Source organism: Halichoerus grypus, chromosome 6, assembly GCF_964656455.1.
Source record: "Halichoerus grypus chromosome 6, mHalGry1.hap1.1, whole genome shotgun sequence".
NCBI lineage: Eukaryota > Metazoa > Chordata > Mammalia > Carnivora > Phocidae > Halichoerus > Halichoerus grypus.
The window spans coordinates 6,616,077-6,634,948 of NC_135717.1; the positions used below are offsets into that span (position 1 = coordinate 6,616,077).

The 18,872-nt window shown below is 39.7% G+C and overlaps 1 protein-coding gene across 4 annotated transcripts in view; it reads left to right on the plus strand.

The window, feature by feature from the left end:
* Positions 1-18,872, plus strand: part of LOC118527106 (cytochrome P450 3A12-like) — a 54,208-nt gene that overhangs the window by 28,736 nt on the left and 6,600 nt on the right. For 3 of the 4 annotated variants that reach the window (XR_013448691.1, XM_078074376.1, XM_036078737.2), the window contains exons 5-12: positions 3,221-3,334; positions 4,033-4,121; positions 5,451-5,599; positions 10,666-10,793; positions 11,055-11,121; positions 14,362-14,522; positions 15,917-16,143; positions 17,458-17,620. Coding sequence is in view for 3 of the 4 variants with exons in the window: in XM_078074376.1 (XP_077930502.1) it covers positions 3,221-3,334; positions 4,033-4,121; positions 5,451-5,599; positions 10,666-10,793; positions 11,055-11,121; positions 14,362-14,522; positions 15,917-16,143; positions 17,458-17,620 (1,098 nt within the window). In the remaining variant the exon portion in view is untranslated. Of the gene's footprint in view, positions 1-2,388; positions 2,438-3,220; positions 3,335-4,032; positions 4,122-5,450; positions 5,600-10,665; positions 10,794-11,054; positions 11,122-14,361; positions 14,523-15,916; positions 16,144-17,457; positions 17,621-18,872 lie in introns of those variants that run through there. The other variant, XM_078074375.1, reaches the window with a different exon arrangement.

Here is an 18,872-nt window from a genome sequence, read left to right on the forward strand (position 1 = left end):
ATTTCATGGTTTGTTTGTTTTTTATGCAGGAATGCTTTCATTCCTTTCTTTGTCTTTTCCGTATCTACTCTAGGTTTTTTCAGTTACCAGGAGGCTTACATAAAACTTTTTATTTTTATTTTTTTAAAAGAATTTATTTATTTATTTGACAGAGAGGGACACAGCGAGGGAGGGAACACAAGCAGGGGGAGTGGGAGAGGGAGAAGCAGGCCTCCCACGGAGCAAGGAGCCTGATGCTGGGCTCGATCCCAGGACCCTGGGATCGTGACCTGTGCCAAAGGCAGACGCTTAATGACTGAGCCACCCAGGTGCCCCAAAACATTTTATAGTCTTATAAATATAGCAGTCTATTTTAAGCTCATAAGAACTTAACTTTGTTCTCATTCAAAACCTCAGTGCTTTTACTCCCCCTCCATTTTATGTATTTGAACTCACAATTTACATATATTGTGTACCCATAAACAATTCTTATAGTTATAGGTATTTTTAATTGTTTTATCTTTTATCCTTTACACTTGAGTTATAAGTGATTTGTATATCACCATTACAATATTACTGTATGCTGAATTTGAGTATATATTTACATTTACCAGTGAGTTTTGTACTTTCATATGATTTCATGTTAGTAGTAAGTGTCCTCTCTTTTCACCTTGAAGAACTCCCTTTAGTATTTCTTGTAAGGCAGCTTTAGTGGTGATGAAATTTTCCACTTGTGTTTGTCTGGAAATGTCTTTCTCTCTCCCTCATTACTTGCTTTTCCAGGTAAATTATTTGTGGTTGCAAATGTTTGCTTTTTGCTTTTTTGTTTCTTTTACCACTTCGAATATATTATCCACTCTCTTCTGGCTTTCAAGATTGCTGCTGGTAAAGCCACTGAATAGCTTTGTAGGTGTTCCCTTGTATGGGACGAGTTCCTTTTTTCTTGCTGCTTTCAAGATTCTCTTTGATTTTTGACAGTTTTATTATAAAGTGTCTTGGTGAAGTCTTTTTGGGATTCAATTTGATTGGGGACCTTTAACTTCATATCCCAAGATTTCCATATATTTCCCTAGGTTTGGGAAGTTTTCAGCCATTGTTCCTTTAAGTAAGCATTCTGCCCACTTCTCTTTTGTCCTACTAGGACTCCCCTAATGTGAATATTGTTTCACTTGATGGTGTCCTATAAGTCCTGTAGGCCTTTTTTCCCTGTTCTTTTCATTTTTTTCCTGACTCTGAGTGCATAATTCCAAATGCAGAGCAGTGTGGTTGGCTCAGGAAGTTGGGGACCACAACATCAGCAACTGCATGATCCATGGGAGCAAGAGCTGTGGGGGGTTCATTGAGGCTGTGTTGCTATTTGGGTCTTCAGTAGCACCTCCAGATATAGCGTGACTGTGGCAGGCAGAGTGGTGGCCAGAGTTGGTGCTATGCACACATTCATCTGTGGGCACTGAATGGAGGCACCTGCCCAAAATGAGGGCTAGGCCCAGTAGCAGGGGCCAAGGACAAATGGGGGCACATAGGTAGCATTGAGTGACCGGGCTGTCTCTGTGCACTCACGTGGCTTCAGGGCTAGCCGCTGTTGCATGCATGGCATTGGGGCTTATGACCGGAGTTCAGCCTGGCAAAATACAGGGTTTAGCTGTGGACGCATGTGGCAGTGCAGTCCAATGACAGGAGTCAGGCCTGGCCTCAAGCACCTGAGAAGCTGCTGGGACCTGGGCTGGTGTTGTATATATGACCAGTCACAGAGGCCAGGGCTGGCTTCTGGTGCAATTTCCAGGGCTCGGCGTGCTGATGGTGGCACTGGCTGAGGCACGTCCAGTAGGGGCAAAGGGAGCAGAGCTGGACTCAGGCAGCTAGAGTCTGCAAATGTGAAAACCTGGGGGACTATCAGCAGTAAAATCTTAGAGGGTGCACGGTGCTGTACCCGCTGTTGGTTCCTCAGCAGCTAAGGCTGCTGGGGTCTTCTGCAGAGCAGGACACAGAGAAACATGGTCACTCCTGCCACTTGACTGATACTGGTAATCTGGCCCTTCTTTGTTCCTAGCTGTGTCTAGATGTGCCACCCATGCCAGTCTCTGGGTGGGGTGAAACCAAAGTGGGTCATTTGTACCATGCCTTGAAGGGTGGGGCTAATGGTCGCTCATCCTTCTGCCCATTATCCAGGAAGGGAAAATATCTCAGGTCAGAGGGTGTCCTCTTGGTGCTGAGCAGTGCTGGTCTGGGGCATGGGGTGATGCAGGCAAAACGAAGCTAATCTCCCTACTTTTCTTGTACAGTTATTCTCAAGAGTTTTGCTCCACTGTTGTCAAAACTTCTTAAATGGACTCCTAAGCTCTTGGCCCTATTTTTGTTTGTGGATAGCTGTCTAATTGTTGTTCTTTGTAGGGTGACAGAAGCTGGAGTGTCCTGTTCCATCATCCTGGTGATATCACATCAGTCTTTCCTCACTGAGGTGATGTTAGGTGTAGGGTTTTTAGATGCTCTTTACTAAGTTGAGAAAGTTCCTTCTGTTCCTCGTTTGTGAGTTTTTAATCATGAATGCATATTGGAGATACCCATTTTAAAACAAAATATAGTTTTGGAAGATGGAAGAAAGATTCAAGCTAGTTAGCTTGATAGGCCAGTCCCAAGCTGAGAAATAGAATGATCTCTCTTTCCTTCTGTTCCTTTGGGGAAATACTGGGGGAAAAGATTTCCATGTAACTGTACCATTTCTTCACAGTAACAAATAGATTCCTAATGTTTTTAGTCTTAAGTACTATTTTTTAAAAAATCACCATATCAAGACAGCTGTTTTTCCAGATGCTCATGCTGTACATATATGTAAAGACTGAACTGCTCTGAGGCAACATGCAGTTTGCCAGTCTATCTGGCTACCTTCCACCATTCCAATTCTATTCTGCACAGCTTAGGAGAATGTACTAGGTGTTAATTGTGTGTATTCCCCTGAAGGTGTAGCTTCCCTACCAAATTATTTCATACCATATTTACACTGAAAAGGAGATTGGAATATAAAGGCTGGAAAGCATATCAGGTGGCTGGATGCCTCCTTCAGCCTTGCAGGAAGCTAGGCATTTGGGATAAATATCTATTGAGCATCTAGCATATGGCCTGCTACTAAGTAGACAGCCACTAAATATTTGTTGAGTAATTCATACCTATTTAACACATTTTCCACAAACTTTGAGACCTCCAAAACTTATGTAGGGCAAAATGTGTTTTTCTTTGACTCTAGTTTCTTGGTCCAGTGGGATTTATGAAAAATTCCATTGCTCTGTCTGAGGATGAAGAATGGAAGAGAATACGAACATTGCTGTCTCCAACCTTCACCAGTGGAAAGATGAAAGAGGTAAGAAAGAAGAGGATTTCAATTAAAAAGTTAAGGAATACATCTGGGGCCAGGTAAAAAAATAGGAACATATTCCATTTCTAGGGAGTAGTCTGCTATATTTGGCTTCCTAAAAATGGTCTTTTCTCTTCCTGTCCTAGAAAAGACGTAAGATTTGTCATTAAATGTCCCTTACTCTGACTGACTTATTTCACTCTAGCTCCATCCACATTGTTGCAAATAGCAAGATTTCATTCTTTTTGAAGGCTGAATAATATTCCATTTTGTATATATGCCACATTCCTTTTTTTTTTTTTTTTTTTAGGATCTCACTCATCTGTGGAATTTAAGAAAGAAAACAGATAAACATATGGGAAGAGGGGAAAGGGAATTAAAAAAAGGAGAGAGGGAAACAAGCCATAACTGACTCTTAATGACAGAGAACAAACTGAGGGTTGATGGAGGGAGGTGGCTGGGAGATGGGCTAGATGGGTGATAGTTACTAAAGAGGGTACTTGTTGTGATGAGCACTGGATGTTGTATGAAAGTGATGAATCACTGAATTCTACTCCAGAAACCAATATTGCACTACATATTAAGTAACACAATTTAAATTAAAAAAAAAAATGTCCCTTACTGCTCCATGCTTGTGAAAGCCAGGTCATTCTAGCACTTGATTTCCCAATTTAACTTCAGGTGGTGTTGTATTTTGTGTGTAGATGTTCCCCATCATTGGCCAGTATGGAGATGTGTTGGTGAGGAACCTGAGGAAGGAGGCAGAGAAAGGCAAACCTATCAACTTGAAAGAGTAAGTAGGAGTGCAGCTGCTGGGATTCCAACTCTGTCACAACACTTCCTAGCTGCTGCCACAGAGCCCAGTTCCCACTATTGAGTTGCTGTAGTGAAGCAGCTGAAGTAGGCGTGTGGTGTTCCAACTCCAGTGGGCCAGCCAAGAAGAGGTAGCTCACCTAAAAAGGCAGGGCAGCCAGGAGAGAAAGGATCGATCGGCTCCTGCTTACAGGAGCGAGGAATAAATTATCTACTTAATTGTGACTTTGGTTATTCTGGAAGACCAAAATACATTCTTGAGAAGAAGAAACAGAATTGTACCAAAGTTTTTGAGAGTAGAATGTACGCAATGGTGGGAGGGGAGGATACTTGGTACAAACTGGCAGGCACTGGGTGGGGCAGGAAAGTTACAAGGTAGAATGGGAACAACTTAAAAACTTTCATGATTTTTTGTAGATATTCGCAAAATGTGAAATATTAACTTTTACTACCACTTTTCCTTCCTTCAATCTCAAAAGAGCAAAAGTCCTACACAGGGTATGGGTAGGCTGACCATGTCATTTATTGTCTAAATTTGGGAATTTTTTAATCATGCAGGAATAACAAGTGTACACTGGGTTGTCCTGTGAAAACTAGGGGCATATGATAACTTAGTTATGGGCTTCCATGAATCAATTTTGGAGCGATGTACTATTTTTTTTTTCTGAGAACATTCTTAGTTCTTACATTTTCCAGAAATGAGTGAGTCCGAAGGACAATCTCAGATCACTGGAGTTGAGACAGAGTGGGTCTTTCAGGAGCCTTAGCAGGGGTGTAGAGAAGAAGGGATGGTGTTCCTGGCAGCACAGAACAGGGTGTTGGTGTTCTGTCATGTGCTGAAGAGGAATCAGCTCTGAGCGTAGATACTGTGGTGAGAGAAGATCCAGATCAGTTTCACCTTTCTTGACTCCCTGAGAAAGGGTTAATTATTCCACTCTTGGTCCTGCTCAGACACAGTGCTTATCTACCTTCTATTGCCTATATTCAAAAGATACTACTGAAATTTGTCACACTTTGGGTCTCTATCCCTCCATGACTGAGCTCCTTGAACTCAGAAGTATGTCTAATTTGCCGTAGTGTCCCCATCACCCTAGCACAGGGCCAGCTGTATCACTGGCACCTCATGAGCACCTTGGGAGTGAGTGTGATGGCATATAGACTCTTCAGATGATGCAGTAGGTGGTTCTGAAAGTGTGGCTCTTGTCTTGCCTGAGCATGGGTATCTACATGCACTTCTTGCTGCATGTGCTGGATAAGGGTAGTAAAGAGGTGCTGGTTTTAATTATCCATGTCTTTGTTTCTCTCATAGCATCTTTGGGGCCTACAGCATGGATGTGATTACCAGCACATCATTTGGAGTGAACACTGATTCCCTCAACAACCCACAGGATCCCTTTGTGGAAAATGCCAAGAAGCTCTTCAGATTTGAGTTCTTTGATCCACTTTTGTTCTTAATAGGTATGTACACTATTGTTTTTTCTTTTCTCTTTCTCTTCCCTTCCTTTTTTTCCTTCCTTCCTCCCTCCCTTCCTTCACTTTTTCCTTTCTTTCTACAACAGCTTTATTGAGCTATAATTCACTTACTATATATGTTACCCATTTAGAATGTAAAATTCAATGGTTTTTATGGCCTCAGTGTCTATCAACAAATGAATGTAGAAAATGTGTATACACACAGATACACACACACACACACATACATATATATATTCATACACACACAATGAAATCTAGTCAGCCATAAAAGGAAAGGGATCCTGTATTTGTGACAACATGGATGGAACTTGAGGGCATTATGCTAAGAGAAATAAGTTAGAGGAAGACAAATACTGTATGATCTTACTTCCATATGGAATCAACCCCCCCCCAAAAACAAGAGCAGATTTGTGGTTACTAGAGACAGGAGTTGGGGGGTGGGAATTGAATGAAGGTGATGAAAAGGTACAAAGTTTCAGTTATAAAATAAACAAGTACTGGCTTGTAATATATAACAGGATGAGTATAGTTAACACTGCTGTATGATTGAGGATGAGTATAGTTAACACTGCTGTATGAAAGTTGCTAAGAGAGTAGATCCCAGAAGTTCTCATCACAAGGATTAAAAAATTTTGTTTTTGTAAATACATGAGATGATGGACATCTTACTGTGGTAATTATCTCTTGATATATGTATGTCAAAGCATTATTCAGTACACCTTAACTTGTACAATACTGTATGTTTGTAAACTCAAACTGAAAAAAAAATGGTTTTGGTGCATTCAAAAATACTTGCAACCATTACTATAGTCAATTGTTAGACCATTGTTGTCAACTCAGAAATCTGTACTTTTTTTGCTATCACTGCCCACTTTCCTTAGTCCTAAGCGACCAGTAATCTACTTTCTGTCTTAATAGATTTGCCTCTTCTGGACTCTTCATACAGATGGAACCATAGAACATCTGATCTTTGTGGCTGCCTTCCTTCATTTAGCATAATGTTTTCAAGATTCATCCTTGTTGTAGCATGCATCAGTACTTTATTTCTTTTTATGGCCAAAAATATTCCATTATATGGACATACTGCATTTTATTTATCTTTTCATCATTTGATGGACATTTGGGTTGTTTCCCACTCTTGGCTATTGTGAATATTGCTGCTATTAACATTCATGTACAAGTTTTTGTTTGAATACCTGTTTTCAAGTCTCTTGGGTATGTACTTGGGGTTGGAATTGCTAAGGTATGTAGTAATTCTGTGTTTAAGTTAATAAGGAACTGCCAAACTGTTTTCCATAATAGCTACACCATTTTACTTTCCCAGTAGTAAAGTATGAAGGTTCCGATTTCTCCCCATCCCTTCCAACACTTGGTCTACCCTTTTCTGTCTTCTTAATGATGGCCACCTTAATGGATGTGAAGAGTATCCCATTGTGGTTTTGTTTTGCATTTTCTAATGGCTAGTGAGGTTGAACCACTTTTTATATGTTCGTTGGCCAATTTTGGTGTCATATCTAAGAATTCATTGCCAAATCTGAGGTCATGAACATTTACCCCTGAGTTTTCTTCTAAGAATTTGTAGTTTTAGCTCTCATATTTGGGTCTTTGATTCCTTTTGAGTTTATTTTTGTATGAGGTAAGAGTTCAGCTTCATTCCTTTGCATGTGACTATCCTTTTGTCTCAGCACCATTTTTTGAAAAGACTGTTTTTCTCCATTGAATGGTCTTAGAACCCTTCTCAAAATTCCATTGACCATAAACACATGGGTATCTTTTTGGAGTCTAAATTCAATTCCACTGATCTGTATTCCTATCTCTATGCCAGTATCACGTTGCCTTGATCATTATAGCTTTGTGGTAAGTTTTGAAACTGAAGTTGGAGTTCTACAACATTATTCTTTTTATTTTTCAAGATTGTTTTTGGTTGTTCTGGGTCCTTACAATTACATATGAATTTTAAATTTAGAATACAACTTTCTACAAAGTAGCCAGCTAGGATTCTGATACAGAATGCATTAATCTGTAGATCAGTTCAGGGAGTATTGCCATCTTGACCATGTTAAGGTTTCTGATCCATGAACATGTGATGTTTCTCCATTTACATATCTTCTGTAATTTTTTTCAACGATGTTTGTAGTCTCCAGAACATAAGTTTTGCACTTCTTTTGTGAAAGTTATCCCTAAGTATTTTATTGTTCTTGATGTTACTCTAAATGGAGTTTTATTCTTAATTTCACTGTGGATTGTTTATTGCAGGATATAGACATACAATTGATTTTGTATGTGGATCTTGTATCCTGAAACCCTGCTAAGCTTTAGTAGTTCTAAAGATTTTTAGTTCATTCCTTCGGATTTTCTATATACAACGTCATGTTATCTGACAATACAGCTGGTTTTACTTCTTTATTTCTTTTTTTTCTTTATTTCTTATATGAATGTCTTTTATTGTTTTTCTTGCCTACTTCCCCAGCTAGAACCTCTAGTACAATGTTGAATAAAAGTGGCAATAGAGACATCCTTGGTTTATTTTTAATCTTAGGTGAAAATGTTCAGTCTGTCACCGTTAAGTATGGTTTTAGCTATGAGCTTTTCATAGATGCCCTTTAACAGATTGAGAATATTCCTTTCTATTCCTAGTTTGATGAGTGTAATTATTGCAAAAGGGTATTGCATTTTTATCAAATACTTTTCCACATTACTGAGATGATTATGTTGTTTTTGTTCTTTATTCTGTTGATATAGTGTATTATACAAACACATTGCTGGGATAAATCCTTCTTGGTTATGGTGTATCCTTCTTTTGATACATTGCTGGGTTCAGTTTGCTAGTATTTTGTTGAGGATTTGTGCATCCATGTTGTGAGATACGTTGGTCCATAGTTTTCTTTTGCTATGATATCTTTGTCTGTTTTTAGTATCTGGATAATACCGCCCTCTTAGAATATGTCTGGAAATATTACATCCTCTTCTGTTTTGGGAAGAATTTGTTCACAATTGATGTTGATTCTACTTTCAATATTTGGTAGAGTTCACCTATGAAATCATCTTGATTTGAGCTTCTTTTTTAGGGTAGTTTCTTCACTACTAACTCAATTTTTTACTTGTCTTTAAGATTGTCTACTTTTTAGGTCAGTTTCCTGTTTGTGTCTCTCTGGGAATTTTTCTGTTTTGTCTAAGTTACCTAATTTATTGGCATGCTCTTGATAGTATTATGAGATACCACCATATTATTATGAGATACCACCTCACACCAGTCAGAATGGCTAAAATTAACAAATCAGGAAATAACAAATGTTGGCGAGGATGTGGAGAAAGGGGAATCCTCTTACACTGTTGGTGGGAATGCAAGCTGGTACAGACACTCCGGAAAACAGTATGGAGGTTCCTCAAGAAGTCGAAAATAGAGCTACCCTATGACCCAGCAATTGCACTACTACATATTTACCCAAAGGATACAAAACAGAGCACCTGCACCCCAGTGTTCATAGCAACAATGTCCACAATAACCAAACTGTGGAAAGAGTTGAGATGATGTCCACTGACAGATGAATGGATAAAGAAACACACACACACACACAATGGAATATTATCTAGCCATCAAAAAGGATGAATACTTACCATTTACATCAACATGGATGGAACTGGAGGGTATTATGCTGAGCAAAATAAGTCAGTCACAGAAAGACAATTATATGGTTTCATGCATATGTGGAATATAAGGAACAGCACAGAGGATCATAGAAGGGAGGGAAAACTGAATGGGAAGTCATCAGAGAGGGAGAAAAACCATGAGAGACCCTTATCTGTAAGGAAACAAACTGAGGGTTGCTGAAGGGAAAGGGGTGGTGGGATGGGGTAATTGGGTGAAGGGCATTAAGGGGGACATGTGATGTAATGAGCACTGGGTGTTATATGCCATTGATGAATCACTGAACTCTACTTCTGAAACTAATAATACACTATATGTTAATTAATTGAATTTAAATAAAATAAAATTTTTAAAAATGAAAAAACCTTTTTAATGTCAGTACGAATCTCCCCTTTTATTTCAAATGATAGAATTTGAATCTTCTCATGGGCATGTATTGCATGGAGCACTGGGTGTTATATGCAAACAATGAACCATGGAACGCTACATCAAAAACTAATGATGTACTGTATGTTGACTAACATAACATAATTTTAAAAAATTATAAAAAGAATTTGAATCTTCTCTCCTTTTCTCTTGATCATCTAGCTAAAGGTCTTTTAAAAGATCAACCTTGGTTTAATTGATTTTTTTCTATTGTTTTTCTTCATTTCATGAGTTTCTGCTCTTGTCTCTATTATTTGCTTCCATCTGGTTGCTTAATGTGCAGTTTGGTCTTGTTAGTCCAGCATGTTTAAGATGGAAAGTTAGGTCATTGATTTGAGATCTTGATTCATTTGAATGCAGACACTTATGGCAATATTTCTCTCTGGTGACTGCTTTTGCTATATCCCATTAGTTTTGGTATATCATGTCTTCCTTTTTATCAGTCTCCAAGTAATTCCTAGTGCCCTTTTGATTTCTTCTTTGAACCATTGCTATATAGGAGTGTATTGTTTAATTTCCCCATATTTGTGAATTTCCTAATGTTCTTTGTGTTCTTGATTTCTAATTTTATTCCATTGTGGTTGAAGGGCATACTGTGTATTATTTGCATCCTAACAACAATTTCTTAAATGACACAATTAATTAAAGTAGCATATTATGGTCTGGTTTATCCAAAAAGGCTCTGGTCCAAAAGATAAAAGGCTAAGAGGTCCAGGAATGTCCTCCTGTTCCTTTGGTCACTCCAGAGATGTCCAAGAGGCCACTGATTTCACTGCTGTAGTGGTGGCCCTTATGTATGACTTGCTGTGTCTTAGTCCTTGCCTTGAAAGTTGGAGGAAAGGTCATAGAGGGAATGACTCCTGGTTTGAAAGACTCCTGTTCTTTTACTCTTCTAATTGGTAGAGCAAATTATTATTGCTCCAAGTAAATTTTGCATTTTCACTGTGCTTTCCATTGTTCTTTTTCCTTACAGTACTCTTTCCATTCCTTACCCCAGTTTTTGAAATATTAAATATCTGTGTGTTCCCGAAGAGTGTTACTGATTTTTTCACAAAATCTGTAAAAAGGATGAAGGAATGTCGCCTCAAAGATGAACAAAAGGTAAATCCGTTGATGGTTACATGCAGTTTTTCACTTTTTGATAATTGAGCTGTATACATCTGATGTGTGCACTTCTATGTATTTTTTAAGGTAGTTTCATAACTGGATGTTTTTGTTCACTGATGACTCAGGCAACACCATTCAGACTTCTGGCCACAAAGGAGCTATATTCTCAGGAAAAAAGTTAGGTACTGCATCCCTGATTTATTTCTGACTTCACAAGTGACATTTTATCATTGAAACTTCTCTTTCCACTTCCAGCACCGATTGGATTTTCTCCAACTGATGATTAACTCCCAGAATTCTAAAGAAACAGACACCCATAAAGGTAAGCAAGGAGACTTCAGAGGGCCACAATGCGGAGGTTCAGAGGCAGGGGATGGTTCTGAGATGCGGAGGAAGATTTTTAGCAGATGGGATTTCTGCAAATTGAAGAAAGACACATGTTTAGATACAAATGGTAGCCAGAACCACTTTCCAGAAGCATGCAGCCACAACTTTGTTCAGTACTTGAAGGGCAGCCCTAAACAAGGCAGTCAGTGGTCTGTGGATCACCTACATCAGAACTTCTGGGGAGCTTGCTTCCAATGTCAATTCTCTGGTCAAATCAGACCCTCTGAATCGGAACCTCTACCTGGAAATTTGCATCAAGTCTTCATCACATCAGGAGGCACTTGGCCCCAGTGTTGGTGACCTTCACCTGGAACACTTGGTTGAACTTGTGTTCACTGGCTTAATGTACTATAAAGTTTTATTTTTCGTTTTGTAATTAAGAAGTAACTGGTGCAAGATTCCTCTGCGACTGTGTAAATACTGTGTTTTTCTTCAAATATTCATCTACTACTTTTATCGTCCATGGATGGTATTTAACTGAAACCATTATTACTATAATGGCTTCAAAATGGTGACTTTCTAATTCCATCAATTCTTCTACATTTATGGGAGATAGTCCATTATAAGGGAGCTTTACATTCTCTCTCATTAATTTATTTATGTCAATATGATCTCATATATTGCTAACTTAGTCTCTTAAATCATTCTTTTTTTTTATGTTATGTTAGTCACCATACAGTACATCATTAGTTTTTGATGTAGTGTTCCATGATTCATTGTTTGCGTATACTTTTTATAGCAGTTTTAGGTTCACAGCAATATTGAGTGAAAGGCACAGAGATTTCCAATATTCCCCACCTACACAAAGCCACCCCCACTTTCAAAATCCCTCCCCATGTGGTAGTTTTGTTACAATCAGTGTACATACAATGACACATTATTACCATTTAAGTCCAGAGTTTAAATTAGGATTTATTCTTGATGTAGTTATTTCTATGGGTTTTGACAAGTGTATAATGGTGTATATCCACCACTATAGTACATAGAGTCTCCTGTATCCTTTCCACGAATTATTTTATGACCACTTCCTTGCTTCTGACATAAGATATTCCAGGTCTCCCTTCTACTTCCCCTGATGAGCCTTTAAATCAGCCATTACTTCAAGGAGTTCTGTTTCCTTTTAGTGAGAATGGTATTTAGAAACGAAACTCTGGGGTGCCTGGGTTGAGCATCTGACTCTTGGTTTCGACAAAGGTCATGATCTCATGGGTCTTGGGGTCAAGCCCCACATCCAGCTTTGTGCTCAGCGGGGAATCTGCTTGGAGATTCTCTCCCTCTGTCCCTACCCCCACTGGCATGCACATGTGCATGCTTTCTCTTTCTCTAAAATGAATTTTTACAAAAAAAAAAGAAAGAAAGAAACCAAAACCTGGGATCTAGGAGTGCTCGTTGCAGTTAGGGTTGCTTTTTTTCTAGATCCTCTCAGTGGGCCTGGCTAATCACATCAAATATTTACACAGAACTGATAAACCTAAATATTTCTTTATAGCTCCATAACCAATGGTGTAGACATGGTCTCTGTCTCCCAAATAAAAGCCTTGATTTATAGTTTCTTTCAATGACAGAAACATTCCCATCATGGTTAACTTCAACGTGTCAAGGTTTAACAGCCATCTCACAAAATTCCTATATATTTAACAACTGATTCCAGAGAAAAAGGACAGCCTTACTCCATTATATCACTAAAATATATCTATACCTATGTACACGTCTACCTCTATCTATCTTTGTTTGGTTCAAGAAATTTTTGTGATGAAGGAAATATTCTATATCTGTCCTGTTCTCTACAGTGACCACTGCACACATGTGGCTATTAAGCACTTGACATGTGGTTAGTGCCACTGAAGAGCTGAATCTTATATTGTATTTAATGTAATAAATTAAAATTTATATTTAAATAGCCACATCTGGCAAATGGCTACCATATTGAACAGTACAGATCTAAACTTTGAATGTCACTGGGTCCATGCTAAAGGAGGAAAGGTTGGGTAGTTGAATTTATCCACAGTGAGGTCACTGAAAGTATCACTTGAAAATCTGAAATTTGTAGACCTTTCTTACACTTATGCTGTATTGTTTCTAGTTGTGAATTACATGTCTGTTTGCAGGTACCTTGTTCATTTCAGTGCTCCAAGTATCTAAAGGTCCTAATCCAGTTCCAATCAAATAGATTAGAGCCTGGGTATGCTTATTTTCTGTCAGGAGAAAATCAAAGAGAGGCCAATTTATATTCAGGGTGGAGCCATTTGCTAAGGAAGGTGACATTCAGGATATGATTGAATGAGCATTGCTATATCCACTCACTGGATTCTGTTTGTCTGTATTTCATGCTGGCCAGTCCCCTTCTACTGACGCACTTTCTTATGCTCTTTTAGTGACATTAATTACCCTAGTATCAGTCTCCCCTCTTCTAGCTTCTTGTCTGTGTTATAGTTTCTGTATATATCTGAGATCATCCACTTGAAGAGTAGTGCCCCAGGTCTTCTATTACTAGATACCTAGTAATAGAAGGTATAATCTACACATCTCATCACATTTTGTGAAAGCTCAGATTTTGATTCCATAGTTCTAGGATGAGGTTTGAGATTCTGCATTTCTAATAAGCTCCCAGACACTGTAGGTGCTGCTGGTCCATGGATCACACATTGAACAAGAGTTTATCTGGAGCCCAATATTGTTCTCTTAAGTTCTGCCAAAATGTTTAGATAAAAGATCATTGAATTTTCCTGACAATTAAACCTTAGCATTGCAAACTCTCTCTCTCAAAAAAAAATTAAGCTGTGGAAGAATGTAAATTTTTCCTGGGGAAGAATACTAGCCTGTGTTACTTGTACTTTTAGGACTCTTCAGGGACAGACTGATAACACTGTGTATGTGAGACAGAAATGCCATCTCCTGAAATGACCCACCTGTGTTGGTGGGGAGGGTGGCATAAGCAGGAGCAGATGGCCAAGAATAGTATAGACCTTGGGAATAAGCAGATCAAGACAACTTTTGCCTCTTTCTGGCTCTGTAGGTTAGACATCAGACTACAAACCACTCCTTGTCTGATTCTGAATTGCTTTTACATATTTTCCCCAAGGGATTTAGGAGTTTCATTTGGATTTCTTGTCATCTAAACTGTGATGTTTTGCATTCACCAGCTTTAGCTAAAATGTCTTTTTTCTCCTCTTAGCTCTGTCTGATCTGGAGCTCGTGGCCCAATCTATGACCTTTCTTTTTGCTGGCTATGAGCCCACTAGCACTGCTCTTTCCTTCTTTGCATATGCATTGGCCACTCACCCTGATGTCCAGCAGAAACTGCAGGAGGAGATTGATGCAACTTTCCCCAATAAGGTGAGCAGGTCATACCTGAGGACAAAGGTCAGGATGAGCTCTGTTATGCCTTAGTAACAGATTAGTCCTCAAATCTAGTGGGTTTACATAGCAAAACTTTACTTCTGACTCACATTCGCATGTCCAAGATGGGTATTAGTTGAGGATGGGAGTCTCTGCTCTACATACATATTCGGTGATATAGGGTAAAATGGCTCTGCTTTCTTATATACCTGCATTATCTAGAATGTGAGGACTTTATGTTGGCCAGGGAATAAAGAACTAGAGTGTTGCTCACTTGCTTTTCCAGTATTTGGCCCCGAACTGACATACAGCTCTTCAGATCATACCCCATTTGCAAAGTAGTTTCCCCTAAGTTCAGGTGGGCTGGGAACGATGGGGGCCTACATGGATCCTGGTGAGTAGTGAGTGTCTCTGCCACATACCCTATGAAGGGTCGACTCTAATTATCTCAGTGTAACAAGTCAGAAACTGAACTACAGAGACATAACTTTCTTTCACTATCACATACCTAGTGGTGAAAAAGCCAAGCTATGAACCAGGATGCTTGGATCCTGATGGAACTCGTAACCTCTACAATGTTGGCTCTTAAATATAACACCAAGTGATAGACACAATTGCCCACAGTTTTCAGACCTGCGCAAACTGGAATTCTCTGCTTATGAAAACACCTGGCCTCTGGGGCTGGAGTGGCTTATTTGGTTTATTGTTAACCTTGAAGCAACAACTATGAGACCCTTCCAGCAACAGAGGGTGGGGTTAAGGATAGGGTTCTTACTCCCTTTACCTCCTTCCCTAGAACTGAAATTGTGTACCATGGTACCATCTAATCTTAATCTTCTTTTCTTATATTTATGTTAGAGAAGAACTAGTTTCTCCCCAAATTATTTATAGAATTTTTACATAATATAGTGCTTCTCTCCAAACTTTCTATATATCATTAAAACCTAGGAAGCAGGATATTTCAACTAGAAGACTTTACATGGAATAGAGGATTTTTTTCTGTTGCCTTTTCTCTTTCCTTGGTACAGATGTGTGGGCCCTCTTTTGAAAGGAAACAGTGACTTCAGCTTATTCCAAGTAAGAGTAAGGGTTGTAGGCTTTTAGTCACTTTTGTTTATACAAGGAAGAATAACCACTACATGGTGGTGAGAGGGATTTCAGGCCCTGTTTAGGGAGTTGTCCCAGCAGTCTCCCCTTGTGACATGTGTCACTACTCTGCACATGTCATTGGGCCACTGAGCAGGTCAAAGGACATGGTAGAGATTAAAATGCACTTAAATGCTAAGATCCTTTACCGAAATAAATGACTGAAGTGATTCCTGACACTTCCGTAGTAGTGCTGAGAATGAGTTGAAATTGATCCCAATGTATCAAAATCTGTTTCCTTCCAGGCACTGCCCACTTACAATGCCCTTGTACAGATGGAGTATCTGGACATGGTGTTGAATGAAAGTTTCAGATTATACCCAGTCACTGGTAGACTTGAGAGGATATGTAAGAAAGATGTGGAAATCGGTGGTGTGTTAATTCCCAAAGGGACAGTGGTGATGGTGCCGGTCTTTACTCTTCACCAAGACCTGGATCTCTGGCCAGAGCCTGAGGAGTTCCGTCCTGAAAGGTACAGGGAACACTCAAAAGGGGAACCCACCCTCATATTGGAGGATATTCTGACATCTCTTAGTATAGATGACAAGCATGTGGTTGTACAATTACTTATTTGGACATCTTTTTGCTCTTAGAAGTTTTTTTCTTATTACAAAATTATCATTCTTTGTTGTCAATATTTTATACACTATTGACTAGAAATAAAGAAAATTATAGTCATCTACAGACCCAATATGTTAAGATTATCAATAATGTCATGTATCTCCTTATGGACATTTTTCTGTGTATATATAGATTACTAAAAATTAGAATGGTATTATAATTTTTGGTTTTGAACTGCTTACTTAATGTAACATTAGACTACAAACAACATGCTATATTTCTGTGTGTGATTATATGTATATGACTTATTTTTTTTTAACTTACCATCTTTCAGTAAATAGGTCTTTTTTCCTTTTAAGTTTTTCTGTCCTCTCTAGCTCTCTGAATTCACCCCCTAGCCCCCACATTCCATGTTTGTAAACCTTGGCCACTGTTTCTGTTAGCCTTAGCATGAGAGCAGATGCTGTGGACCTGAGTCCTCATCCCTGGCAGGAGGAGCAGCCTCAGGAGGACAGGAGCACACAAAGGTCCCGTGCTATATGTGGCTGCAGTCCTGTACAAGCTCCCACCTCTGTTGGTATCTGGGGTTCATCATAAGAAAGTCATCTGCTCTCTAGCCGTCTGAGACATCCTCCTTAGAGGGGTCTTGAGCTTTCTCTTCTGGGAATTCAGAGCAGAGTCTGGCTTTGGGCAAAGCCTGAATTCTGCAAAGAGTTGGTGCTTTCCTGTTTATTGTATTGGTGAACAAAATTTGGAGTGAACTTTTCAGAGATCTAGACTTCTAGTCCCTGACTCTAAGCTCCCTTATGGCAGAGGCCTTATCTTGTTGTATGGTGTCCCTAGTGCTAGAATCACATTTACGCATAGTACTTGCTGAAAGAAGTCAGAATTGACCAAGTAGTCCATTTTTTGGACCAGGAGTCCTGGTGGTTCCCACAAGCTCAGCAGTTCCTAGGCCTATAGCTTCTTCAACAGAAACCAGAGACCATTCCCAGTACTTCTCTGTGATTCATTCAGTCATGAGAGGAAGTGCTTATCTATGTGTGTCAGGGACTGGGCCAGGGAGTAAGAAATCCACATGTTAAAAATGGCTATTATGGAGAATTTTTGACACATCACAAGCCCCCAAAAGTGTCCTGTGTAGTTTTGGTGAGAATCCCAAGCATGTAGCTCTTACGGTTTTTATGTTTCACTAATGTATTCCCAACTTGTATTGTGGAACCAGGTTCAGTAAGAAGAACAAGGACAGCATAAATCCTTATACATACCTACCTTTTGGAACTGGACCCCGAAACTGCATTGGAATGAGGTTTGCGATCATGAACATGAAACTTGCCCTGGTCAGAGTCTTGCAGAACTTCTCCTTCAAACCTTGTAAAGAAACACAGGTCAGACAGATTACTTTCTGCATAAATAGTGTTTTATTGCTTTTTTCAAACTAAGAGATAAGTAATGGATATGTGTGTTGGGGGGCTCATTTATCCTTAATAATTTGTTCTATCAGCCAAAAGAATCTATTTGGAGTCATGTGTGACCATTCTTCAGCTCTTGAGTGCCATGTCTGTGGCTTATGACCACTCAACCATGAGGGTCATGTAGTCAGTTAGTTAGCTTGACATGATTAACACAGACCTTTGAACTTGAGCAATGTTTTAAATTTCTCTCAAGTCCACTGAAAGGAAGGAAACATGTTGTGCATAGTCTTGACGTGCAGTGATTATCATGACATGACTTTTGAAGGATGCTCTTCTCCACCACAACTTACAGAAGCTCTCATGACCATGGTTCTCAACCCATTTGTACATTAGAATCAGTGGGTTCTTTTGGAAATCCTGACTGAAGAACACCTGGGACACACAGAGGGGAGATTATTCCCTCTTCTAGGAGTGCGTCCCTGAGAGGCAGTGTTCACAGAGATGCCTCTCCAGGAACAAATGAGCTGGCTGGCACCTTTTACTCCCCCGCCCCTCAGCACAAACACAGAGTCACCTGTAGGAGGCAGCACACTGCCTGTACTGGCTGCCTAACTTGCTTACACCAAGCCCCACCTCCCTGTGCTCTGGTGGGACTGCCCTTCTCAGTCAGGCTTGCCTCCCAGCATAGCAGACCCCTTCCCCAGAAGACTAGCACAAACCCCTCCCCACACCATGTCTCCTGACCAGAGAGTTCTACAGGCCTCAGTTCTGGTGAAGGTGGTGTCAGGTCTCATTTCCTAAGCAGACCAGAGCACACCTAGTTAAAACTCGCCACATTCAGGCCAGGGACCAAACATTGCCCACAGCAAGCAAGGAGAGCCTCTGCAGACAACTGGCCTGAAGGATAGAGCAGCCAAAACACAACAGCAGAGCATATGCACCACACACCAATGACTCTGTGAAGCTCCAGGCCTTGGGTGCTACATGACCTCAATTCATAAGGCCATTACTTTCAGGAGCAGGAGACATAACTGGCTTTTCTAACACAGAGAAGAAGGCAGAGACTTAGACAAAATACCAAGATGGAGGAATTTATCCCAAATGAAAGATCAAGATAAGGCCACAGCCAGAGATTTAAGCAAAACAGATATAAGTAACAGGCCTAATGGAGAATTTAAAGCAACAATCATAAGAACACTCACTGGGCTTGAGAAAAGAAGAGAGA